The 26,594-nt window shown below is 46.4% G+C and overlaps 1 protein-coding gene across 1 annotated transcript in view; it reads right to left on the minus strand.

Moving 5' to 3' along the window:
• Positions 1-26,049, minus strand: part of LOC115127387 (SH3-containing GRB2-like protein 3-interacting protein 1) — a 54,090-nt gene extending 28,041 nt beyond the window's left edge. The window contains exons 1-17 of the mRNA XM_065009202.1: positions 25,865-26,049; positions 23,907-23,979; positions 23,229-23,253; positions 22,868-22,888; positions 22,594-22,659; positions 22,160-22,226; positions 21,343-21,527; positions 17,680-17,691; positions 12,165-12,176; positions 9,092-9,113; positions 8,861-8,945; positions 5,560-5,720; positions 3,590-3,694; positions 3,059-3,133; positions 2,495-2,761; positions 1,958-2,249; positions 1,318-1,643 (exon numbers count right to left, since the gene is read on the minus strand). Of these exons, the coding sequence (XP_064865274.1) occupies positions 1,318-1,643; positions 1,958-2,249; positions 2,495-2,761; positions 3,059-3,133; positions 3,590-3,694; positions 5,560-5,720; positions 8,861-8,945; positions 9,092-9,113; positions 12,165-12,176; positions 17,680-17,691; positions 21,343-21,527; positions 22,160-22,226; positions 22,594-22,659; positions 22,868-22,888; positions 23,229-23,253; positions 23,907-23,979; positions 25,865-25,895 (1,825 nt within the window). The 5' untranslated portion in view covers positions 25,896-26,049. The remainder of the gene's footprint in view (positions 1-1,317; positions 1,644-1,957; positions 2,250-2,494; positions 2,762-3,058; positions 3,134-3,589; positions 3,695-5,559; positions 5,721-8,860; positions 8,946-9,091; positions 9,114-12,164; positions 12,177-17,679; positions 17,692-21,342; positions 21,528-22,159; positions 22,227-22,593; positions 22,660-22,867; positions 22,889-23,228; positions 23,254-23,906; positions 23,980-25,864) is intronic.
• Positions 26,050-26,594: the final 545 nt, after the last annotated feature.

Genomic DNA, 26,594 nt, shown 5'->3' on the forward strand with positions numbered 1-26,594 from the left:
CCTCAGCTGGTTTGACCACCCTGGCTCACGGGTTGGCAGAAACTCTGGGGTGGATACTTCTCTGAACTAAATTGGGTTGACAGTATTTATGGAAAAATGTGGTGTTATGGGCTTTTTTCACCTGTGTGACTGTGTTAGTTTTGTACGTACGTGGTTGATTGCGTGTATGTATGAAAGTTATTGTTTCCAGGACTATGGAGAGATCAATGACACTACAGATGGGGCGTTATGGGCCGATTCCAGGTTCTGACCCGTGGAGGACTGAAGGCATGTCTACAGAGGAAGTGGACGAATCTGGATCTGTCATTTGTGGGGAATGTATGTTTGATGAGAATAGTGTTGAGATGAAGGGTAATTAGATTGTAATTTGTTTCAATGATTAAACTGTTTTTTAATGAAGGTCTAACGAAAAATCCTGAAAGAGGAGTTATGATTCTGGTGTAGGTTTAAAAACAGTTGGAGTTAAGGTTAGATTTGATTAATGGGTGAAGAGTCGGGTAAACATTTATAATAATATTTTTATTTTGTAGGGAGGATTGATAGAGGAAATTATAGTTGAAATGATTAATTATGTATACATTATTGATTAGAACCATTTATTCTAATACTATTATGTTATGAAAAGTATGAGTTTTTGGTTAAGCTGTTACTGAAAATGTAAGCAGAACGAATTAATTGTCTGTGCCTCTTGGGGTTTAAGGGGGTGAGATGATATAGCTTTTCAGACAAAATAAGAATGTTTGGGTTATGTTCCAGATAAGAATGTTTGGATTATGTTCCATTAGTGGGAGAAAAGTATATCTTTTAGACAGATTGGAATGTCTGGTTTATAAGGGGAGTAGAAAGCATCTCCGGACCTAAAAAAACGGGGCTATTGTGGGAAACTGATGATGTCATTTTCAGTTTATAACCTGTGGAAATTTGTGTATGTGGTTAGTACTCTCTGGAATTAAACGCTCTTACCTGGCTTTTAAGACTGGTCTCGATCTACTTCATGCATAATTAATGAACTTACACCTCATTAATGAATTAGAAACGAGTGCGAATTGGTTTTGGCAATAAAACATACAGGAATTTAGAATTCCTCTATCAGCCGCTCCAGGCAAAGAGCAAACCACACCAATCTAATCATTGCCTTAAATAGATAGTCAGTTAAGAACCAACTCTTTATTTACAATGACAACCTATCAAGTATGTGCTTACACTAGCTAACTGCATGATACAGCAGAACATCTCTACAACACAGACAGACTGATTTTGACAGAGGTCAGGTGGGTTTTTCTGTTATGGATGAGTGTGACGCTTGGGGGTACTCACCACTACCCATGCCCCCTGTCGTGGGTCCTGGCAAGGACACAACTGCCCTGTACGTAGGGGGTGGAGGAGGGGGAGGCGCAGCACGGGACACCTGGCCAACATCTTTGGGCGAGGCGGCGGTTTCAACAAGGTCCTCGTTCGATGGGGCAGGTGGGACAGGCGGAGCTGCCCCTTCAGGACTCTTCTGTTCCTCCTCGACAAAGACAAGGGGTGGGGGGATGGTGCGTGAGGGCTCGTCCACAACGGCAGGGCCAGGGGGGCTGGTGGGGGAGACAGGTGTTCTTGCTTTGGGAGGAGAGGGGACCACAGGAGGGACAGGGGCAACGCTGGGGGTGAAGGGACAGGGAGAACAGGGGCAACACTGGGGGTGAAGGGACAGGGAGAACAGGGGCAACACTGGAGGGTGAAGGGACAGGGAGAACAGGGGCAACGCTGGGGGTGAAGGGACAGGGAGAACAGGGGCAACGCTGGGGGTGAAGGGACAGGGAGAACAGGGGCAACGCTGGGGGTGAAGGGACAGGGAGAACAGGGGCAACGCTGGGGGTGAAGGGACAGGAGAACAGGGGCAACGCTGGGGGTGAAGGGACAGGGAGAACAGGGGCAACGCTGGGGGTGAAGGGACAGGGAGAACAGGGGCAACGCTGGGGGTGAAGGGACAGGGAGAACAGGGGCAACACTGGGGGTGAAGGGACAGGGAGAACAGGGGCAACACTGGGGGTGATTCAAGAGGGGGAACAATGGTGGGTGGAGGAGTGGGGGTGGTGTATAGCCCTTTGGCGGAAGTGGTGTGGGTGGGAGTGTAGGTTCTTCAGGCACGGGTGAGACTGTGGGTAGACGGAGTGCTGGTTCCTCTGTAGGGGTTGCAGAGGTGAGTAAAGAAGAGACCGGTTCTTCCTGTGGGAGAGGGGAGGTAGGCAGAGGGGGACAGAGGGAGAAGGGTCTTCCGAAGGGAGAGGGGAGGTGGGCAGAGGGGGAGAGAGGGAGAAGGGTCTTCCTGTGGGAGAGGGGGAGGTGGGCAGAGGGGGAAGAGAGGGAGAAGGGTCTTTCTGTGGGAGAGGGGAGGTGGGCAGAGGGGGAGAGAGGGAGAAGGGTCTTCCGAAGGGAGAGGGGAGGTGGGCAGAGGGGGAGAGAGAGAGAAGGGTCTTCCTGTGGGAGAGGGGAGGTGGGCAGAGGGGGAGAGAGGGAGAAGGGTCTTCCGAAGGGAGAGGGGAGGTGGGTACAGGAGGGGCGGGGGGATCTTCTGGAGAGGCTAGGGACGTTGGTAGAGGCGGGGCTGGGTCCTTCGGAGGGGGCGGTCTTTCAGAGGCTGCCAATTCCTCGCTGAAGCAGACCCACTTGTCGGCAGACTCCTCGCCAAAGGCAGAGGGCTCCGCTGGGCCGAAAATGTTGTCCAGGTTTGGGATGGAGGTCTTCCTTCCTGAGCCTTCTGTCGATACTGGCAATTCTGACAGACAGTTATGTGCAGGGAGAGAGGATCATAACAGTTTGTATGAGAATGAGAGAGAGCCGACAGAGAGAGAGAGAGAGAAAGAGAGAGACAGAGAGGGAGACAGAGAGAGAGACAGAGAGAGAGAGAGAGACAGAGAGAGAGACAGAGAGAGAGACAGCAAATGCAAGAAAAAGAAAGCAATACAGAGAAATATTATGCATACAAAGAGGGGATGGTTTGGAGATATATGAGGTGGAGGGAAGAAGGGAGGGAGGAGGGCTGGAGGGAGGGATGAGGGATGAGGGGTCTTACCGGCAGCATCTGTAGAGGGGGAGCTGGTCGGAGGGGGGGAGGTCGGGACATTCTTGGGCGGAAGCGGAGGCGGAGCTGCAATGACATCAGTGCGGCCATGAACAGCATGGCACTATAAAGGGTGGCGCCATCTAGAGGCCCCTGGGGTTAGTGTCTGGCTGCACCACACCAGCACAGAACAGGAAATACTATACAGCCCCATGCCATACACCACCATGCATATGGCCCGTAACCCACGGCAGATGCAGGGAGGAAGAGGTGATTGAATCATGATGCTCAACATTAGTAAATCTACCCGGTCTAATCTAAACTCTATGGTATATGGATTGAATTATTTCTCAAACTAATGACGGATGAAATTAGTGCATTAGTACAGGCTGCAGAGGAAGAGAGAGAGTTAATGGCGTGCTCATTCACAGATCGCTCGTTAGTTTCATTCGTGAGGGTGAGTTGGTTTATGAGGTAAGTGGATGGTTCCGTGCAGTCATTCCAGAGTCATTCCAGGAAGTGCAACATAAACAGAAAACATACTTCCTGTGGAGAAGGTTCTGGTGAAACAGAAGTCTGGGCTCAGTGACTCAGACTCAGGTAGAGGAGCACCCCACACGTCACACACCACCTGCTCAGATATTCCCACTCCATTCACAACAGACAGGGGACATAACATAGAGGAGGCTTCAGTATCATGAGCTAAATAAAAATACCTCAGGGGGACTTTAAATTGCTAAAAATAAAGTAATGTTAGCATTAGCCTAAACATGTCAGGTCAAAGATAACCAAACCCTGTGCTAAAAAAGAGACACTTCAGCTATAACCTTTACTTCAAAAGAGATGGATTTATTTTCATTTGAGTCCCTCAGAACAAAATGTATTTTCAAAAACTACCTGACTAAGAGGGAACAATGAAGAGATCATAGGAACTCGATCAGTTCCTCAGAAGGGTTCCACTCCATTGAGAACGGGAGATACTACATGCAGGGACATTATCCACACAGTTCTATCTCTGAATGGACAGAGTGTTAAAAAGGAAAGGCTGCTGTACTGTATGTGTGTGGTGACATTAGCTATGCCTCAGCAGGTAGTTACATAACCAGCTAAGAGCTTCCCATCCCAGAGCCTGCAGAGCTAAATCCATCCACATGACATCACAGCAAACCAACAACGGAGGAATCAAATGTAACCTCATAGTGCCTCTGACCCCTCGTGTGCTTGTGAAATGTTTAGTGTGCAAGACATAGTGGCAGCGTGTGCAGGTGACAGGAAAGAGGGACAGTGTCTTTAGAGGTGGTAGAGAGGCAGTGTAGGTAATTAAAAGCATCCTTGTTGTTGGTGTTATTATGGTGCAGTGTCTTTAGTATCACTGCCAGCCTTAGTGGATCACAAGTCACAGAGTTGTTACAGTGCTGAATCACAACCACACACACACGCTCAATCACAACCACACACACACGCTGAATCACAACAACACACACACGCTGAATCACAACCACACACACACGCTCAATCACAACCACACCCATACGCTCAATCACAACCACACCCATACGCTCAATCACAACCACACGCACACGCTCAATCACAACCACACGCACACGCTCAATCACAACCACACGCTCAATCACAACCACACGCTCAATCACAACCACACGCTCAATCACAACCACACACACACGCTCAATCACAACCACACACACGCTCAATCACAACCACACACACACGCTCAATCACAACCACACACACACGCTCAATCACAACCACACACACACGCTCAATCACAACCACACCCATACGCTCAATCACAACCACACACACACACGAACACACACCACATATACGCACACACACGCTCAATCACAACCACACACACCACATATACACACACAGACGCTCAATCACAACCACGCGCTCAATCACAACCACACACACACACACGAACACACACCACATATACGCACACACACGCTCAATCACAACCCACACACACACGAACACACACCACATATACGCACACACACGCTCAATCACAACCACACACACCACATATACACACAGACACTCAATCACAACCACACACACCACATATACACACACACACACACTCAATCACAACCACACACACCACATATACACACACACACGCTCAATCACAACCACACATACACACACTCAATCACAACCACACACACCACATATACGCACACACACGCTCAATCACAACCACACACACCACATATACGCACACACACGCTCAATCACAACCACACACACCACATATACGCACACACACGCTCAATCACAACCACACACACCACATATACGCACACACACGCTCAATCACAACCACACACACGAACACACCACATATACACACACACACGCTCAATCAAAACCCCACACACACGAACACACACCACATATACGCACACACACGCTCAATCACAACCACACACACACACAGAAAGAATGACAGTGACAAAGACAGATGTGGCAGAGAGTTGTACCTTCAGTTTTCTGCTCTCTGAAGGCTGTCTCCAGGGGAGGTCCAAATAAGGCTGTAGCGTCCTCTGGTACTGGGGCTGGTACTGGGGCTGGTACTGGTGCTGGTACTGGTGCTGGGGCTGGTTCCTTCTCTGGTAGTGGTACTGCTGGGGATTTCTTACTTCTGGGAGGGAGATAGAGAGCATGACAGACAGATAGGGTTAGTAGGCTGTAGAATCGTCTGGTACGACTGAGGGAGTGGAGGGAGATAAGAAGTGACAGACAGGGTTAGTCAGACCATCACAGAGACTATCACAAACATGCTTCAGTCGGCTCACTCAACACAGGGAGATGGGACAGCAGGGTGAGTCAAAACATCACACTAACACAGAGACTTCCACAGACACTTCAGTCACCTCACTCAGAATACTACAACAGGAGATGTATTCATGTCACGAGGGAAGAAAGGGGATGTATCAGTGTTACGGATACAGGTATCCTGTGTCTGTGTGTGTGTGTATCCTGTGTTCTTTTCTCTCCTTCTCCCCTCACAGGTGAAAATCATCACTCCCCAATCAGTCACCAATCCAATCATCAATCAGAAGACACACCTCCTCCTGTTTCCTACCCAATCACAGTTCCTTTCCCTTGGTTTAAAAACCCCATCAGTTGTTTGCTCTAGAGCTCAATCTCTCTGTAAATGCCATGTCTGTAGGTCTCTCTGTTTCACCCTCTCTTTGTGTATTAACCTCTCTTTTGTTTGAGCACCTCCATAGCACTTTGTCATCACCTGTGAGTATTGTTTTTGGTTATGGTGTTTGTTTGCTGGTGGGAAAAGGGGGAACCAAGACAAGTCGCCCATGGGCATACACTACCCGTAGGTAGACTTTGTTAAATACACTCGTTAGAACTGGGCGGACCACCCACTGTATTTTTGGTTAGTTAGCTGGTGTTGAAATAGGCTAGTCTAGCTTAGGGGTGTTTTTGAATACTTATTGTTTCTTTCCTTGGGTCTAGCTCAGCCCCTTTTCCTGCTCTCCCCCCTATTAGACAGGGATGTACCTGGTGGTTGGGGCATTGGGGAGGGGTGTGGGCGTAGCTGACAGATGAAAAGGGGACAGACAGTGATGTACCTGGGGGTTGGGGCATTGGGGAGGGGTGTGGGCGTAGCTGACAGATGAAAAGGGGACAGACAGGGATGTACCTGGGGGTTGGGGCATTGGGGAGGGGCGTGGGTGTAGCTGACAGATGAAAAGGGGACAGACAGTGATGTACCTGGGGGTTGGGACATTGGGGAGGGGTGTGGGCGTAGCTGACAGATGAAAAGGGGACAGACAGTGATGTACCTGGGGGGGTTGGGTATTGGGGAGGGGTGTGGGCGTAGCTGACAGATGAAAAGGGGACAGACAGTGATGTACCTGGGGGTTGGGTATTGGGGAGGGGTGTGGGCGTAGCTGACAGATGAAAAGGGGACAGACAGTGATGTACCTGGGGGTTGGGTATTGGGGAGGGGTGTGGGCGTAGCTGACAGATGAAAAGGGGACAGACAGGGATCTACCTGGGGGTTGGGGCATTGGGGAGGGGTGTGGGCGTAGCTGACAGATGAAAAGGGGACAGACAGTGATCTACCTGGGGGTTGGGACATTGGGGAGGGGTGTGGGCGTAGCTGACAGATGAAAAGGGGACAGACAGTGATGTACCTGGGGGTTGGGACATTGGGGAGGGGTGTGGGCGTAGCTGACAGATGAAAAGGGGACAGACAGTGATCTACCTGGGGGTTGGGGCATTGGGGAGGGGTGTGGGCGTAGCTGACAGATGAAAAGGGGACAGACAGTGATCTACCTGGGGGTTGGGTATTGGGGAGGGTGTGGGCGTAGCTGACAGATGAAAAGGGGACAGACAGTGATGTACCTGGGGTTGGGGCATTGGGGAGGGGCGTGGGCGTAGCTGACAGATGAAAAGGGACAGACAGGGATGTACCTGGGGGTTGGGACATTGGGGGGGGGATGTGGGCGTAGCTGACAGATGAAAAGGGGACAGACAGGGATGTACCTGGGGGTTGGGGCATTGGGGAGGGTGTGGCGTAGCTGACAGATGAAAAGGGGACAGACAGGGATGTACCTGGGGGTTGGGGCATTGGGGAGGGGTGTGGGCGTAGCTGACAGATGAAAAGGGGACAGACAGTGATGTACCTGGGGGTTGGGGCATTGAGGAGGGGTGTGGGCGTAGCTGACAGATGAAAAGGGGACAGACAGTGATGTACCTGGGGGTTGGGACATTGGGGAGGGGTGTGGGCGTAGCTGACAGATGAAAAGGGGACAGACAGGGATGTACCTGGGGGTTGGGGGGTTGGGGCATTGGGGAGGGGGAGGGGTGTGAAAAGGGGACAGACAGTGATGTACCTGGGGGTTGGGACATGTAGCTGACAGATGAAAAGGGGACAGACAGGGATGTACCTGGGGTTGGGGCATTGGGGAGGGGATGGGATGTGGGCGATGAGCTGACAGATGAAAAGGGGACAGACAGTGATGTACCTGGGGGTTGGGGTATTGGGGAGGGGTGTGGGCGTAGCTGACAGATGAAAAGGGGACAGACAGTGATCTACCTGGGGGTTGGGTATTGGGGAGGGGTGTGGGCGTAGCTGACAGATGAAAAGGGGACAGACAGGGATGTACCTGGGGGATGGGGCATTGGGGAGGGGTGTGGGCGTAGCTGACAGATGAAAAGGGGACAGACAGTGATCTACCTGGGGTTGGGGCATTGGGGAGGGGTGTGGGCGTAGCTGACAGATGAAAAGGGGACAGACAGTGATCTACCTGGGGGTTGGGACATTGGGGAGGGGTGTGGGCGTAGCTGACAGATGAAAAGGGGACAGACAGTGATGTACCTGGGGGTTGGGGCATTGGGGAGGGGTGTGGGCGTAGCTGACAGATGAAAAGGGGACAGACAGTGATCTACCTGGGGGTTGGGACATTGGGGAGGGGGACAGGTGTGGGCGTAGCTGACAGATGAAAAGGGGACAGACAGTGATGTACCTGGGGGTTGGGAATTGGGGAGGGGTGTGGGCGTAGCTGACAGATGAAAAGGGGACAGACAGGGATGTACCTGGGGGTTGGGGCATTGGGGAGGGGTGTGGGCGTAGCTGACAGATGAAAAGGGGACAGACAGGGATGTACCTGGGGGTTGGGGCATTGGGGAGGGGTGTGGGCGTAGCTGACAGATGAAAAGGGGACAGACAGTGATGTACCTGGGGGTTGGGGCATTGGAGAGGGAGAGGGGTGTGGGCGTAGCTGACAGATGAAAAGGGAACAGACAGAGACGTACCTGGGGGCTTGTAGCACCGGGGCTGCTAACGTGGGGGCTGCAATGGGTGCAGAACGTCTTGGCCGAGCTACCTGTATCTCTTCACCTGAGGAGAGATTCATTCACAGACATTCACCTCAACTGCCTCACACACACTAAACAGAAACTAGTCAATTACTTGAGTTTTTTTTTTAAACGAAGCGTTTAGCGAAAGCGACAACAAAAACAAGATAAGAAATCTTAGATACTTACTACAGTCCTTATTCATCAACCCCTGTAATAAAAACATACATTTGTAAAAAGACAACATAAAAACATATCACACTAGATGTTATACTCAAATGGCTTATTTGAAAATATTAAAGGGGTTTAAAATCCATGAGTAACATCATGTTGAATGTTCACATTACATACAGTAATTCCAGGAGGGAGCCTGTCTACTAGCGAAGGTCAGAAGATGGTCGGATGAGACCATTGGCTGCCCTGTCTCCACGGGGAAGTGGATGACTAATATTAGGCCTATTCACTCAGAAATACTGTGGAACAATCTAGTAGCTATAGGCCTTAGGACTTACGAGCTCACATGTTTTTTTTAAATGAATAAAACAATGCACATTTCTGCATGGAAGGGAGTGTAGAATATTGCTTGTTGTTGCTGAAAATGACACAAATTGCAGTTACATTAATTAAATTAATATTTGATAATTGTATAATAGCTATTAGAATCCATTCTACAGCTTTCTAGCATGAGTCTCAATAGGCACAGAACGCTGTCAGAAACAGAAAAAGTAGGTCTTTAAAGCCTCATGTAAGCCCAAGACATTGCACCACCTGCACAGCATTTTTTATACATTTTTATTTATTTCACCTTTATTTAACCAGGTAGACTAGTTGAGAACAAGTTCTCATTTACAACTGTGACCTGGCCAGGATAAAGCATAGCAGTGTGACACAAACACAGAGTTACACATGGAGTAAACAATAAACAAATCAATGACACAATAGAAAGAAGAAAGGCTATATACAGTGTGTGCAAAAGGCATGAGGAGGTAGGCAATAAATAGGCCATAGAAGCGAATAGTTACAATTTAGCAGAATAACACTGGAGTGATAAATGAGCAGATGATGATGTGCAAGTAGAGATACTGGTGTGCAAAAGAGCAGAAAAGTAAATAAAATAAAAACATGGGGATGAGGAAGGTAGATTGGGTGGGCTATTTACAGATGGACTAAGTACAGCTGCAGTGATCGGTTAGCTGCTCAGATAGTTGATGTTTAAAGTTGGCGAGGGAAATAAAAGTCATCAACTTCAGCGATTTTTGCAATTCGTTCCAGTCAATGGCAGCAGAGAACTGGAAGGGAAGATGACCAAATGAGGTGTTGGCTTTGGGGATGATCAGTGAGATATACCTGATGGAACGTGTGCTACGGGTGGGTGTTATCGTGACCAGTGAACTGAGATAAGGCGGAGCTTTACCTAGCATAGACTTATAGATGACCTGGAGCCAGTGGGTCTGGCGACGAATATATAGCGAGGGCCGGCCGACTAGAGCATACATGTCGCAGTGGTGGGTGGTATAAGGTGATTTGGTAACAAAACGGATGGCACTGTGATAGACTGCATCCAATTTGTTGAGTAGAGTGTTGGAGGCTATTTTGTAAATGACATCGCCGAAGTCGAGGATCGGTAGGATAGTCAGTTTTACTAGGGTAAGTTTGGCGGAGTGAGTTAAGGAGGCTTTGTTGCGAAATAGAAAGACGATTCTAGATTATATTTTTTATTGGAGATGTTTAATATGAGTCTGGAAGGAGAGTTTACAGTCTAGTCAGACACCTAGGTATTTATAGTTTATAGAACCGTCCAGGGTGGTGATGTTAGTCGGGCGGGCGGATGCGTGTTTAAGAGCAGTTGGAGGCCACGGAAGGAGTGTTGTATGCCATTGAATCTCGCTTGGAGGTTAGTTAGCACAGTATCCCAGGAAGGGCCAGAAGTATACAGAATGGTGTCGTCTGAGTGGAGGTGGATCAGGGAATCGCCCGCAGCAAGAGCGACATCATTGATATATACAGAGAAAAGAGTTGAGCCTGAGAATTGAACCCTGTGGTTAGCCCCCATAGAGACTGCCAGAGGTCCGGACAACATGCTCTCCGATTTGACAGAGAGAAACCCAGAGGTAGAGACAGACAGAGAGAAACCCGGAGGTAGAGACAGACAGAGAGAAACCCGGAGGTAGAGACAGACAGAGAGAAACCCGGAGGTAGAGACAGACAGAGAGAAACCCGGAGGTAGAGACAGACAGAGAGAAACCCGGAGGTAGAGACAGACAGAGAGAAACCCGGAGGTAGAGACAGACAGAGAGAAACCCAGACAGAGAGAAACCCAGACAGAGAGAAACCCAGACAGAGAGAAACCCAGACAGACAGACAGACAGTTATCCCATGTTAGTTATTGTCTGTCTAACAAAATGCAATTTTGATTAACTTCCATATCTATTGGGTGAAATACCACAGTGTGCCACCACAGCAGCAAGATTTGTGACCTGTTGCCACAAGAAAAGGGCAACCAGTGAAGAACAAACACTGTTGTAAATACAACCTATATTTATGTTCATTTATTTTCCCTTTTGTACTTTAAATATTTGCACATAATATGACATTTGAAATGTCTTTTCTTTTTTCACTTTTGTGAGTGTAATGTTTACTGTTATTTTTCTTTTTTATTCACTTTTGTTTATCTATTTCACTTGTTTCGGCAATTTTAAACATGTTTATCATGCCAATAAAGTCCTTAAATTGAGAGAGAGAGAGAGAGAGAGAGAGAGAGAGGGAGGAAAGGAGAGAAAGAGAGAGACCAAGACAGAGAGTGATGCTTGTTAGTCAGGATACAGTGCATGAAATAACTCAATGAGAAACGACAAGAAGGAAAAGAGAGGGAGGAGAAAGGAGGGAGGGGATCAGCTGAGGTGTGTCTGAATTAACAGATCAAAGTGTAAATCTGTCAACATGGAGTGAATCTCAAAAGTCCTTCCTCGATTGCTTGCGTCATCTCCTCCCATCCTCTCCCCAACTCCTCAAAATGTCAAGAGGAAGGTGAAGAGAGAAGGCAAGGAGAGAGGACACAAGGAATCAAAGAAAGACAGATTCACCCAGGGACTTAGAAGACAAAACCTGTATCTTCTTAGCCATATGTTCCTGATCTGACACATCAGCAATCAACCCCACCCCTCTCCACTCCCCCAGCAGGTTACAGGAAGCACAGAGGGACAAAAAGTGTTTGTTATTTACCCCAGCCCAGGGAAACAGAACGGAACGGAGGAACACTTACCGGGCTACGTCTCTGTGACCAGCAAAAAGGAAGAGAGAACAGACACCTGGTCAGAGAGTGACAAATCAGTAAAGGACACTTCTCCAACACAACAGTTACACTCACAACCACAGTGACACTCCCAACACAACAGTGACACTCCCAACCAGAGCATGTGAGTGTAGTTGAGCTGTTGGAAATCCCGCTCAGTGCTCAGCGCTCCATGTCCTTTCCAACCGCTCCATTAAAAACCGCTCCACACTCACTGGAAAAAAAACTGCTGCTCTAAATTCGTCCCAATTTAACCAGCAGCCATTTTTGTGTGACTACCTGGACCTATCATTTAGTTGTGAAGTATTGAAACCAAACCATATGGATTTGAATGAAAAGTATTTGAATAAACAGTAAGAAGCGCAAATCATTTCAAATTGGCTACATGTCATATTAAACAGCATATAAACTGTAAATAGGTCAGGAGCCAGACAGGGAGCCTAAGAAATAACAAAAATGAATTATTTTGGCTATAGTATTATTATTTCAAGTCTATAGCCTACAAAGAAAAACATTGTGAAGCATTTGCGAGTGCGACACAATAGTTGTATTTAATCATTATAGTCTATAAATTGCCCATATAGGCTTGGATTTACTTCAAATTAAATAAACATTAAATGAAAAATGACTTATTAGTTCCTTTAAATAAAAATGATGAATTCATTTTTATAAACACGAGTTTGGCCAGTCTGTGGCTTCAGGCTCATGCGATGGTGCCTGGAGAGCCGGTCAGCAGTGGATCATCTCCTCACTTGGAGAGCCACTGGGGGTGTGTAACACCCTTTGGAGAGCCACTGGGGGTGTGTAACACCCTTTGGAGAGCCACTGGGGGTGTGTAACACCCTTTGGAGAGCCACTGGGGATGTGTAACACGCTTTGGAGAGCCACTGGGGGTGTGTAACACGCTTTGGAGAGCCACTGGGGGTGTGTAACACCCTTTGGAGAGCCACTGGGGGTGTGTAACACCCTTTGGAGAGCCACTGGGGGTGTGTAACACCCTTTGGAGAGCCACTGGGGGTGTGTAACACCCTTTGGAGAGCCACTGGGGGTGTGTAACACCCTTTGAGAGCCACTGGGGATGTGTAACACCCTTTGAGCCACTGGGGTGTGTAACACCCTTTGAGAGCCACTGGGGGTGTGTAACACCCTTTGGAGAGCCACTGGGGGTGTGTAACACCCTTTGGAGAGCCACTGGGGATGTGTAACACCCTTTGGAGAGCCACTGGGGATGTGTAACACCCTTTGGAGAGCCACTGGGGATGTGTAACACCCTTTGGAGAGCCACTGGGGATGTGTAACACCCTTTGGAGAGCCACTGGGGGTGTGTAACACCCTTTGGAGAGCCACTGGGGGTGTGTAACACCCTTTGGAGAGCCACTGGGGGTGTGTAACACCCTTTGGAGAGCCACTGGGGATGTGTAACACCCTTTGGAGTGCCACTGGGGGTGTGTAACACCCTTTGGGCCAATCTCGCCAGGCTGGGCAGAGATGCAGAGTTGTTTAAAAATGTTTCTATAGGTAGGCCTAAATGTTAAAGCTGAGACTGTGAACGATGTAGACAAAGGGGTTTAATGTTTCCACAGAACATTGAGACCTGATGTGGACCTTATTTCCTATATGATTCTGGTTGTATAACATTATTGATAACACCTTATTCAAAAGTGTAAAGGTGTAAAAGTGTTTTGATTATTAGGCCAAATAACCCAATCACAACTGAAAAGCTCCTTGAACATCCCCCCAAAATTGTCAGCTGCCTGGTCCCATGGTGTTTATACTTGCGCACTATTGTTTGTACAGATAAACTTGGTACCTTCAGGCATTTGGAAATTGCGCCCAAGGATGAACCAGAGGTCTACAATCTTTTGGCTGATTTCTTTTGATTTGCCCATGAAGTCAAGCAAAGAGGCACTGAGTTTGATGGTAGGCCTTGAAATACATCCAAAGGTACACCTCCAATTGACTCAAATGATCTCAATTAGCCTATCAGAAGCTTCTAAAGCCATGGCATAATTTTCTGAAATTTTCCAAGCTGTTTAAAGACACAGTCAACTTAGTGTATGTAAACTTCTGACCCACTGGATTTGTGATACAGTGAATTATAAGTGAAACAATCTGTCTGTAAACAATTGTTGGAAAATGTACTTGTGTCATGGACAAAGTAGATGTCCTAACCGACTTGCCAAAACTATAGTATGTTAACAATACATTTTTGGAGTGGTTGAAAAACAAGTTTTAATGACTCCAACCTAGTGTATATAAACTTCTGACTTGAACTGTATATACTGACACTTAGTAATCTACACAGCTCCTTCCTTTCTTTTAGCATGTGCATGCAGTAAGTACACCATCATGTTTATTATGTTTTCTTTCTTCATTTTTCACAATGATTCTTTAGTTGTGAACTCTACATCACCACACTCCCTCTCTTCTTTAGTTGTGGACACTACATCACCACACTCCCTCTCTTCTTTAGTTGTGGACTCTACATCACCACACTCCTCTCTTCTTTAGTTGTGGACACTACATCACCACACTCCCCTCTTCTTTAGTTGTGGACTCTACATCACCACACTCCCTCTCTTCTTTAGTTGTGGACACTACATCACCACACTCCCCCTCTTCTTTAGTTGTGGACTCTACATCACCACACTCCCCCTCTTCTTTAGTTGTGGACACTACATCACCACACTCCCTCTCTTCTTTAGTTGTGGACACTACATCACCACACTCCCCCTCTTCTTTAGTTGTGGACACTACATCACCACACTCCCTCTACTTTTTAGTTGTGGACACTACATCACCACACTCCCTCTCTTCTTTAGTTGTGGACACTACATCACCACACTCCCTCTCTTCTTTAGTTGTGGACACTACATCACCACACTCCCTCTCTTCTTTAGTTGTGGACACTACATCACCACACTCCCTCTCTTCTTTAGTTGTGGACACTACATCACCACACTCCCTCTCTTCTTTAGTTGTGGACTCTACATCACCACACTCCCTCTCTTCTTTAGTTGTGGACACTACATCACCACACTCCTCTCTACTTTAGTTGTGGACACTACATCACCACACTCCCTCTCTTCTTTAGTTGTGGACACTACATCACCACACTCCCCCTCTTCTTTAGTTGTGGACTCTACATCACCACACTCCCTCTCTTCTTTAGTTGTGGACACTACATCACCACACTCCCTCTCTTCTTTAGTTGTGGACACTACATCACCACACTCCCTCTCTTCTTTAGTTGTGGACACTACATCACCACACTCCCCCTCTTCTTTAGTTGTGGACTCTACATAACCACACTCCCTCTCTACTTTAGTTGTGGACACTACATCACCACACTCCCTAACTTCTTTAGTTGTGGACTCTACATCACCACACTCCCTCTCTTGCTCTTGGACCTCATCTTTGTAAGTCACCTTGATTTAGCACCTGTGTGTTTTACCAGTTTATTTATGGAATTTTTTAGTGAACTCTATGACAGTAGCTACAGTAAGGAGCTGTAGCAGCACACAAGTAGACTACAAATGCATGCTGGGCCAGGCATGCCCTGAGCTGGTGAAGTTAGCGCTTCCTCCCTCTGCTGCAGCTATGCTCCACTCACATACTCTGCTCCCAACACAACACTGATACACTCCCAACACAACCATGACACTCCCAACACAACCATGACACTCCCACAACACAACCATGACACACTCCCAACAGAACACTGATACACTCCCAACAGAACCATGACACTCCCAACACAACCATGACACTCCCAACACAACCATGACACTCCCAACAGAACCATGACACTCCCAACAGAACCATGACACTCCCAACACAACACTGATACACTCCCAACACAACACTGATACACTCCCAACACAACCATGACACTCCCAACACAACACTGTTACACTCCCAACACAACACTGTTACACTCCCAACACAACACTGTTACACTCCCAACACAACACTGTTAGACTCCCAACAGAGCACTGTTACACTCCCAACAGAGCACTGTTACACGCCCAACAGAACACTGCTACACGCCCAACAGAACACTGCTACACGCCCAACAGAACACTGCTACACGCCCAACAGAACACTGCTACACGCCCAACAGAACACTGCTAGACTCCCAACAGAACACTGCTAGACTCCCAACAGAACACTGCTAGACTCCCAACAGAACACTGCTACACTCCCAACAGAACACTGCTACACTCCCAACAGAACACTGCTACACTCCCAACAGAACACTGCTACACGCCCAACAGAACACTGTTACACTCCCAACAGAGCACTGTTAGACTCCCAACAGAACACTGCTACACGCCCAACAGAACACTGTTAGACTCCCAACAGAACACTGTTAGACTCCCAACAGAACACTGTTAGACTCCCAACAGAACACTGTTAGACTCCCAACAGAACACTGTTAGACTCCCAACAGAACACTGTTAGACTCCCAACAGAACACTGCTACACTCCCAACAGAACACTGCTAGACTCCCAACCGAACACTGCTAGACTCCCAACAGAACACTGCTAGACTCCCAACAGAACACTGCTAGACTCCCAACAGAACACTGCTACACTCCCAACAGAACACTGCTACACTCCCAACAGAACACTGCTACACTCCCAACAGAACACTGTTAGACTCCCAACAGAACACTGTTAGACTCATTTACATTTAAGTCATTTAGACTCCCAACAGAACACTGCTAGACTCCCAACAGAACACTGCTAGACTCCCAACAGAACACTGCTAGACTCCCAACAGAACACTGCTACACTCCCAACAGAACACTGTTAGACTCCCAACACATCAGTTACACTCCCAACAGGAGAGATACAGTATTGTTGTAGTGATGCGTGCATGTGTGTGCCTGCAAGATCATGTGTTGGTCTGTATGTGTATGTTGAGAGAGAAATCACAGTCATCCACTGTCCATAATAGCTGATCCTCTCTGCTACTCTGTGGACCTGCTGTGGCTTCATTCAGCTGCATCTTGCAGAGCCATGTCTTTCTCCCGTCTCTTCCTTCTGTTGTCTCCTATCATCTCTCCCTCCCTTAATTTATTCCCCATTCAGTCTCCAAGCAGACAGATTTACATCTTAGCGAAGGTCACTGAACAGCAGTGTTAAATCCTACGCCCATCGGTACTCACTCAGATCAACCTGTTCTCCACAAATCCTGGTTCACCTCTACACCTGAGTGTGTTGTATTGCTATTGCATATTTCTCTTACTCTATTACAATGAATCCAATGGACACCCACCTGACATTCAATAACATAGTCCTTAGAGAGAAAAGTTAGTACGCTGAATCACAAACCTGAAGGGAGAAAACTGACATGGAACAAGAGGGCAATTCATGCTAACAGAGGGACAGAGGGACAGCCAGACAGACAGACAGGAAAGAGCACAGAGAAAGATCGTACACAAGAAAGAAACAGACAATATGACAAGAACAGGCTTACCGGACTACTCCTCTACAGAAGATAGCATCATACATAAGGGAGAGGAAGAAAAAGAGAGGGTAGAAAAAAGGGGAAAAGGGTAGAGAAGGACAAAGGGAGGGGGCAGGACAGAAAGACAGAGGAGGGGGTAGAGGGGATACTATGTCAGTGGAGATAACCTACAATCACATACAAAGCTATGAGCAGAAATGACGGTGGGTAATATGGAGGTGAATATTGACTGACTAAACAAACATATATCATGTCAATAGGTTTCTTCTCTGCCAAATGAGAACATCTGAGGTGAGAACACAAGTATCCCCCATCTACCAATATGTCTCCATTTCAGTTTCCACACACACGTAAGCGCACACACACACACACACACACACACACACACGTAAGCACACCCATCCGTTCATCTATCTACAGTATATTGACACGCAACTTAGATCTGATGAGTGACTATGTTTAATCAATAGTCTAATCAAACTCCATGGCTTCAGGGATAGTTGATGAGCACAAGGAAACTCCACTGATACATCTACTGTACTGTGAAAAGGCCTATGGGAGGTTCATCTGCTCTCACACATTGTCTTCCTCCGTCTCTCCTTCTGTATTCTCAACAGCCATCACCCTCCAACAACAACACATTCAACTTTAATACAGAGAGATAGAGGTCAAGGGAGAGAAAGAGGAAGGGAGAGAGAGAGGTCAAGGGAGAATGAGAGCGAGAGAATGCAGGAGAGAGAGAAAGAGAGAGAACGAGGGAGCAAGAGAAAGCGAGGGGTAGTGAAAGAAATGTGGAAAGAACCTCTTGTTGTTCGGTTTAGCCTGTTAACCTTTGCGCCCTATCCCAGCTCCCCTCAGCCGATTTCATGGTCAAACTGTTTCCAGGACTACCTGGGTAAGCACACATTTGACATAGAGAGGTGCGATCATGTGACTCGTGTTTAATTCATGACTGAGAAAAAAAAGCAGAAGTTTCAGCACTCTGGACAGACTGGTGAGGTTTTAAATAGGGGAGAGGCTAATTGGCATAGACTTAATCTGGAGAGAACAGGACAGAGTTGACACTGCTTCTACTCAGACGTGGGAGTTGGAATCCTGGCTTGGGGATAAATCTCTACATTAAAGTAACTGCCCAGTGTTTCCAGATTTCTATGATATTATGACCTATAATTAATTACGAGTGAAATAATTTTCCTTGCAAAAAATTGTGATTAATTATGTTAAAAAGCAGCTTTTCTGTGCTGTGGGCTTACCCCGACAACAGAATAGTGTGGGCTTACCCCGACAACAGAATAGTGTGGGCGTACACCGGTCAATCAAAATATTATTGTGAGTAGACTGCTGATTGGCCAACTCATCCTCCTCAAGAGGATATCATCCTCTATGAGGAAATAGCAAGCATTTTTTAAACGGTCTGTTTAATAAGATACAAGTTTGAGGTGTTTTTATTTTTATGTTTCTCTCCAATTCATGCTTTGGCTACAAATACAAGTATAGGATGAGTCACCAACAGCAAGTCAGTTAAGAACAAATTCTTATTTACAATGACAGCCTACACCGGCCAAATGACAGCCTACACCGGCCAAATGACAGCCTACACCGGCCAAATGACAGCCTACACCGGCCTAATGACAGCCTACACCGGCCAAATGACAGCCTACACCGGCCTAATGACAGCATACACCGGCCAAATGACAGCTTACACCGGCCAAATGACAGCCTACACCGGCCAAATGACAGCCTACACCGGCCTAATGACAGCCTACACCGGCCTAATGACAGCATACACCGGCTAAATGACAGCATACACCGGCCAAATGACAGCCTAAACCGACCAAATCTGGACGACGCTGGGCCAATTGTGCGCTGCCCTATGGGACTCCCAATCACGGCCGGTTGTGATACAGCCTGGATTTTGCGTATGAGTTAACAGAATATGAACTTCAGGCATCACACTTAGGTGTTAGTGTTAGGCGGCAGGTAGTCTAGTGGGTAGAGCGTTGGGCCAGTAAGCTAAAGCTCGCTGATTCGAACACCCGAGCCAACAAGGTGAACAATCTGACGGTGTGCCCTTGAGCAAGGCATTTAACCCTAATTTGCTGCAGGGGGCGCTGTACCACTATAGCTGACTCTGTAAAGCAACCCAATTCATTGCACCTATCTGGGGGTATGTGACAATAAAACCACACAGCCATTGTATTCTGATCTCTATTGTCAAATCCCTCTACACACAGAGAGAGCCAGGTACACCTTAAGACAACCAAACACCTGCTCACTGTTCCTGGTAAGGGAACTAGTGGCTAGCTACCGGCTCGACAGCCAGCGGATGGATGAATTATTGAGTCGAAAAGGTTCTCTTATGACCAGAGACAGTCCTTGCGTATGTACAGGACAGAACCTCACTGTGAATGCCCACTTTCCAGGCTGAATTATTTACACCAGTGTTGACACTGGAGCTAACTGTGCCAACTAGAAAGTTAGAGGTACAGTAGGGTGGAGGAGGAAGGGGGTGGGCATCCCAAAGAGAAACTCCTTCAACTGCTGTCCCTCCCACTCCCCTCTCATCACTGCTATTTTGAGGTTAAGTGAAGCATTTCATTTGAGTGTTTGAATCTCATGGGTTGTCATTGTTATTGTGGTGTGGGAATCTGACCTTAGATCAGCTAAACTCTCTCTCCAGTTCAAAGTGGCTGAGCAGGACCGGCTCTAGTCTTTTGGGGGCTCTAAGAGAGATTTGGTTGAAAAAATGTCAATGGGGGGCCCCCAGAGGTCAGGGACCCTGGGCACGTGCCCTGCATGACCAGTCGGTATTCAGCCATGATTACTACAATTTTAGATAGCTGGCTAGACCAATTTACCAATTTAAAAATTGTTAGCTGTCATGGATGTCAAGTGTCTTGACATAACAATAGAGAAATTGCTGATGCACAACCAAGTTTAAAACTTGCACCATTCTACTATTCTAACGCTCAACAGTAAGTTGAGACCCCAACTGAGTTACTAAAAATACAAAATAAATAAACATATTTTGGGGGAGGGTTCGGGGCCCTCTACAGAGCTGGGGCCCTAAGCGACCGCTTATGTTGCTTATGCCTCGAGCCAGCCCTGTGAAGGAGACTCAAACACCCCACTGTTGGCAATGGGATAACTGTAATTGGTTTCTGAGGGCTGTTCAGAGACATCTGCCTTATACTCCACTCGAGTAATTCGTAGTCAGTCCACTGAGGTCACACCAGAAGGCTAAAGACCTGCCAGCCACCACCTCTCCTCTCTCCCCAACCTCCCTACCATCAGCAGTTGTGTAGTAGAGGGTAAACTAACCCATGTCTCTCTAGCTAATTGTCATTCCAGGGATATGGATCGATTGGCTCTGAGATACTATCATTCACTCCCAGACAGGCATATGCATTTGGTAATGAGGAGAAAAGAAACGTAAACAACATGCAGTGAGACAGAGAACAACAAAAAGACATAAACAGAAAGAAATGTGTTGTGAGCTGTGGAAAGAACTTCCCTAATAAGCAACAAAACAGTCAAACAGATACAACAGTTCAAACACATTCTAGAAAACAGTTCTATTGTTCTACTTCATAACAACACAGTAACATGAAGAGGAAGTGACATCATGACCCCAGTGAGGACAGAGCAGTGAAGGCGGGGGGAGGTACTTACCAGAGGAGAGGGAGACAGAGCTATGTTGCCTATGGAGGCTTTGAGTTCATCTACTGACGGGGCCAAACAGCTGGCACTTTCCGCTGGTAACGGTTTGATCTTGATCTTAAACTTTTTCCGGTGGTCCTCCTCTCCCTCTGACTCGCTGGAGGAGAAGAAGTGCTCTTTGGGGGGTTTGGGGCCGGGTGGGTCGCCGTTAAGGACAGCAATTGTTTCAATGCTGAAGGTCATAGGTGATAGGAGTAGGTTGAAGTTGCCCCTAGATGCTGATCTGGGGTCAGTTTAGTATTTTCCACACTAATGGTTAAGGTTAGAATTGGGGGAGGGGAAGCTGATCTGATCTGTACCTAGGATAAACTTTACCCCAGAGAGTGTTTATATATCTAAATCTCTGTCAAATAGCATATACTACAGCATACAACCAGGAGACTGTACAATCTCCTCACAGAACAGTAGGTTCCATAAATATCAGACTAATCATTACATAGTAATTCCAGGAAGTGTGCCATTAGCTGTTGTTGAGTTGAAGTGATGCTCAGATTTTCCCCGGTAGTCTTGTCGGTTTGTTATTGAGTTGAGATGAGATGATGCTTGACGGTGGCTGTTCTGCTAGGCTGTTCTGTGATGGCCTGGCTGTCGTGATTCACAGTTAGCTGTTTGCCAGACTAGTTCTGTGGTGGGCTGGATACAAAATGTTTCTGATCTAGTCAGACAGTCATTCACTAATACAGACATACCGACAGAAACAAGTTCAAACTGTAGTGTGATGTAATTCATGTCTAGCTCTATTAGGGTGTATAGTAGATACAAAGGATATCTGATCCTGGCCCCTCCTCCTCATCTGGCCTGAGACTGTAACCTTCATCGTCCACTGTAGGGGTGTTCTGAAACAGACAGAGCAACAGACACACCATATTTACACCATGCTAATCAGGGCTGGGCTCAATTCCATTTCAATTCAGGAACTTAACTGAACATCATGTGCTATGTGCTTGTTACAAGGGTAGAATAATGATTTTTGCTTTATTTACATACTGTATTTGTTGGGCTTAATCCATTTAAATTCTGTCAATTCAGTTTCTGAATTGATTGAATTGAGCGCAACCCTGATGCTACATTGACATACCCCCAGAATGTTAAGAAACGACAGTAAAACAGTCAGAAGAATATCTATTCTCTATAACATATATGGATTGTTTTGTATCATGTGCTATATGAGCTTGTTCAAAGGGTAGAATGCTGGTTCCTTACATATCTGTCCCAGTCGATCTCTCCAGAGAACCCATTGACAGCTGCTCCATTGGCCTTCTTCTGGGACTGAAAACAGAACAACATGACATCACAATGAATTCCACCAATCAGAATCATGTTTACGCAACTCATGCACTTCTATACTATTGAGTGATTGGCTATCGCTACTTGATGGCGATGCTACCTATAGGGCAACTAGGTGCATTAAGCTCTAGTGGAGTCTGGTAGTAGAGTAACTATCCTACGCTAGAGTGGACTGCATAGTGTTCAATACCGATTCATTCTGCTGGGGATCCTGAATGATGACGGTCAACAACACAGAGAACACAAATAGAATAAAATCATGTAACAGTTAACAAGTTATTCAATAGACTCATTTCATTTGATTCTAGAGTCTAGAGTCTATTAAAAGGGACACTAATGTTACAGTGCCGATTCTCCTAAAGGACTGAGAGTCTTAAAATGACACTATTAAATCAAGCTTGTAAATAGCCAGTTATGTCTTCCTCCTTCCAGCAATGACAAACTTCTTTATTGAAAAGGTAACAAACTAAGATATTATGGACTATTTCTCAGCTGAACAAGTTGTATGATTAATCCATTAGATAAAACATGAACGATTTTGGGATACTTACACCCCCATCTCTGTCAGGGGACCCCCTGAGGAAAAAATGAGCAAGAGAAAGAAAAAAGGAAGGAAGGAAGGAGGGATGGAGACAGGGACAAAGAGAAAGTAAGGATCTTGAAATCCACTTGCCATATAATAAAATAGTTTATATTCAAACTGAAGTGCACTGCCAATTAGCAAAGCAGCTCACTGGAATACCACAGTCTATAGGGGCTTTCTCAGGGAAAACTTCACCCACACACATATACATACACCCAGACGGACGGACGGGCAGCAGGCGGGCACGCACGCACGCACGCACACACACACACACACCTATCAGTTCTCAGGAGTCATGAATCAAAATGAAAAGTTATCATGCACATTCAACCCTGTGAGGTGAATCGATACGTCCCAAACAGAATTAGAGAAAAGACCTGGGCAAGGTAGTGATTGATCACAGTGCTGAGCCTCAGCTACAGTTAGTTTCACAGAGGCATGGGCACAGCCTACAGCTGCCAAGGCAACTGTCATCGCATGAGCGGACATTACGTCTCAAACTGTAGAGGTGGAGCGTTCATGGTCAATAGAACCTCAACTCCCTCGATAGAACATCCACAGCCAGTGGAATCATATGTGGATGACTGCTGTGTATGTGTATCTGCGTATGTGTGCAGGCAAGTGTAAGTTTGACGGGTATACTTACGTGGAGTCATTGTCCTTGTCTCCCTTCTCTTTCTTCCGTATCCCAAAGGCCTTCCTGGTACGTTTTTTCAAACCTGACGACAAACCAGAGGAGAGAGATGTGTGAAGAACAGATCAAACACAGTCCCACACACAGACGACGCACACACACAGTCAAGTTCCGAGCACACAAAATCAACAAGCAGTGTGTGTGTGTGTGTGTGTGTGTGTTTGTGTGTGTCTGTCTGTGTTTGTGTGTGTCTGTCTGTCTGTGTCTGTATGTGTCTGTGTGTATCTGTGTTTGTGTGTTTCTGTGTTTGTGTTTGTCTGTGTCTGTGTTTGTGTGTGTCTGTGTTTGTGTTTGTCCATCTGTGTGTATTCATAGAGTTCCAGACTGGCTATACTATCCAGTGGCAGAACAGAGGCCCAGACCTGTGGTCCTGTGGATCAAGGTTGAGCTTTTCATCTATTATTGAGTAGCAGAACGCTCTTTGAAGGCTAATATTCATTCACATCTCAAATGGTCCTCATGGCCAATGCAGATGGATCCCTTTCTGTTGATCACTGATCTGTCAAGTCCCCTTTCCTCTGATACTGGCTCTGCTCTGGCTAAATTAGTACTGGCTAAATTACTCCTCTGTGTAAATTAATCCTCTTTGTAAATTACTCCTCTGTCTAAATGAGTCCTCTGGCTAAATGAGTCCTTTGGCCAAATGAGTCCTCTGACTAAATGAATCCTCTGTCTAAATCAATACACTATCATCAACAGACATACAGTAACTCATATTATAGCCAATGAATAGTGAGGAACCTGGCAACTACCTCTGTCTACACTTCATCCTCACTTATTATGTTACAAAGTACAACAGAGAATGGCTGATATCTACCTTTACAGCAGGGAAAATAGCCCCTTTCTCTCAGGAAACACAAATCATGAAGATTCTGCGTCATTAGATCTGTAACCTGCCTTGATACCAGCCTATTAAAACATGAACTCAGGAAGGAAGCAAACTTAATTGCTCTTCCTCCATATTCAGACCAAAGAGACTGGAGCCGACTGAAATGACTTGGAACAGTATACTTAAACAGTACAGCAACTGTTAAAGGCCCAGTCTAGTCAAAAACGTCATTCTGCTGTGTTTTATATATATTTCCACACAATGAGGTTGGAATAATACTGTGAAAATGATGATGCCATTTTAGTGTAAGAGCTGTTTGAAAAGACCGCCTGTAATCTCAGCCTGTTTTGACACCACCAGGCTGAAATGGGTGCGTGCCGGCGGCAGGAAAGTCCGGCGCAGGAAAACAAACTTAAAAAGTGCTCATACAACTCCAAAAACCAAAATATACAAACAAATAACATAAGTGGGTACAAAACCTGTCGCACACCAACACATGACACATACAATAAAACAATCTCAGACAAAACATGAGGGGAAACAGAGGGTTAAATACACAACATGTAATTGATAGGATTGGAACCAGGTGTGAAGGAAGACAAGACAAAACCAATGGAAAATGAAAAATGGATCAATGATGGCTAGAAGGTCAGTGACGTCGACCGCCAAACACCGCCCGAACAAGGAAAGGGACCGACTTCGGCGGAAGTCGTGACACAGGCGGTAAATTAGTTAATAGATCAATAAAAAAAGAGAGTTCCAAACTTCTCTGCCAAAAACAACTAGTTGTCAGTTTTCCCGTCCATACTCAGACAGTCCTCGAAAAATGTAGCTTGAGAAATTGCTCTTTGCTAAGAAGCAATTTTTGTTTCTTTTTGACAATTTTTGTAGAAAACAATCACAACAAGGAACTTAATTGTCACCAAAAAATGATTTGATATTGAGACAGAAATGGCTGAATTGGACCTTTAAGATTAAGTACCTCTTACAGAGACTGAAATTGGCATAACTTTCTGGACTATTTGAAACGGAGTAGGACTATCATATATCTACTATACACAATTCTACAATCCATTCTTACCCAAAATGAATGTCCAGTTATCTCCCTGCATTTCTGGTCCCTATATTCCAGCCTCGTCATTCTGCCATGTCTGTCTCTGCCTGTCGTCTCACACCTCCACTTCTCCTAGTACAGTGCAACACGCAGCGAGGGAACCAGAGCCTTAGAGTGTGTCTGCACGAAGTAGCATCGCACACACGCACACAGTACAGTATCTTTATCCCTACCCTCTAGGCCAGTGCTTAAATTCAAGACCAGTGACTCAACTCATGAATAAACAACAAATGCCAGAGTCGACGAATGAATAATCAACCCAGCACAGGGAGGAGGCCAATCTCCATGCAATCTCCCAAGGCACAGTCTAAACATGCCTCATCTGTAGCATGAAGTCCAAGAGATACGTGACAAGAGTTCAAATATGCCTCTATGTCTGTCTGTCTCTTCCTCCTTAGATATCCAGTATCTTAGGTACCTGTTCCTGTCTGTCTACAGGCTCTGTGAAGACCTGTCACTACCTGTCACTGTCCTTCTGGGCAACTGTCAGTACCTGCTCCTTTCTCTGTCACAGCATTTACATTTACATTTAAGTCATTTAGCAGACGCTCTTATCCAGAGCGACTTACAAATTGGTGCGTTCACCTTAAGACATCCAGTGGAACAGCCACTTTACAATAGTGCATCTAAATCTTTTAAGGGGGGTGAGAAGGATTACTTTATCCTATCCTAGGTATTCCTTAAAGAGGTGGGGTTT

Source organism: Oncorhynchus nerka, linkage group LG24 (assembly GCF_034236695.1).
Source record: "Oncorhynchus nerka isolate Pitt River linkage group LG24, Oner_Uvic_2.0, whole genome shotgun sequence".
Lineage (NCBI taxonomy): Eukaryota > Metazoa > Chordata > Actinopteri > Salmoniformes > Salmonidae > Oncorhynchus > Oncorhynchus nerka.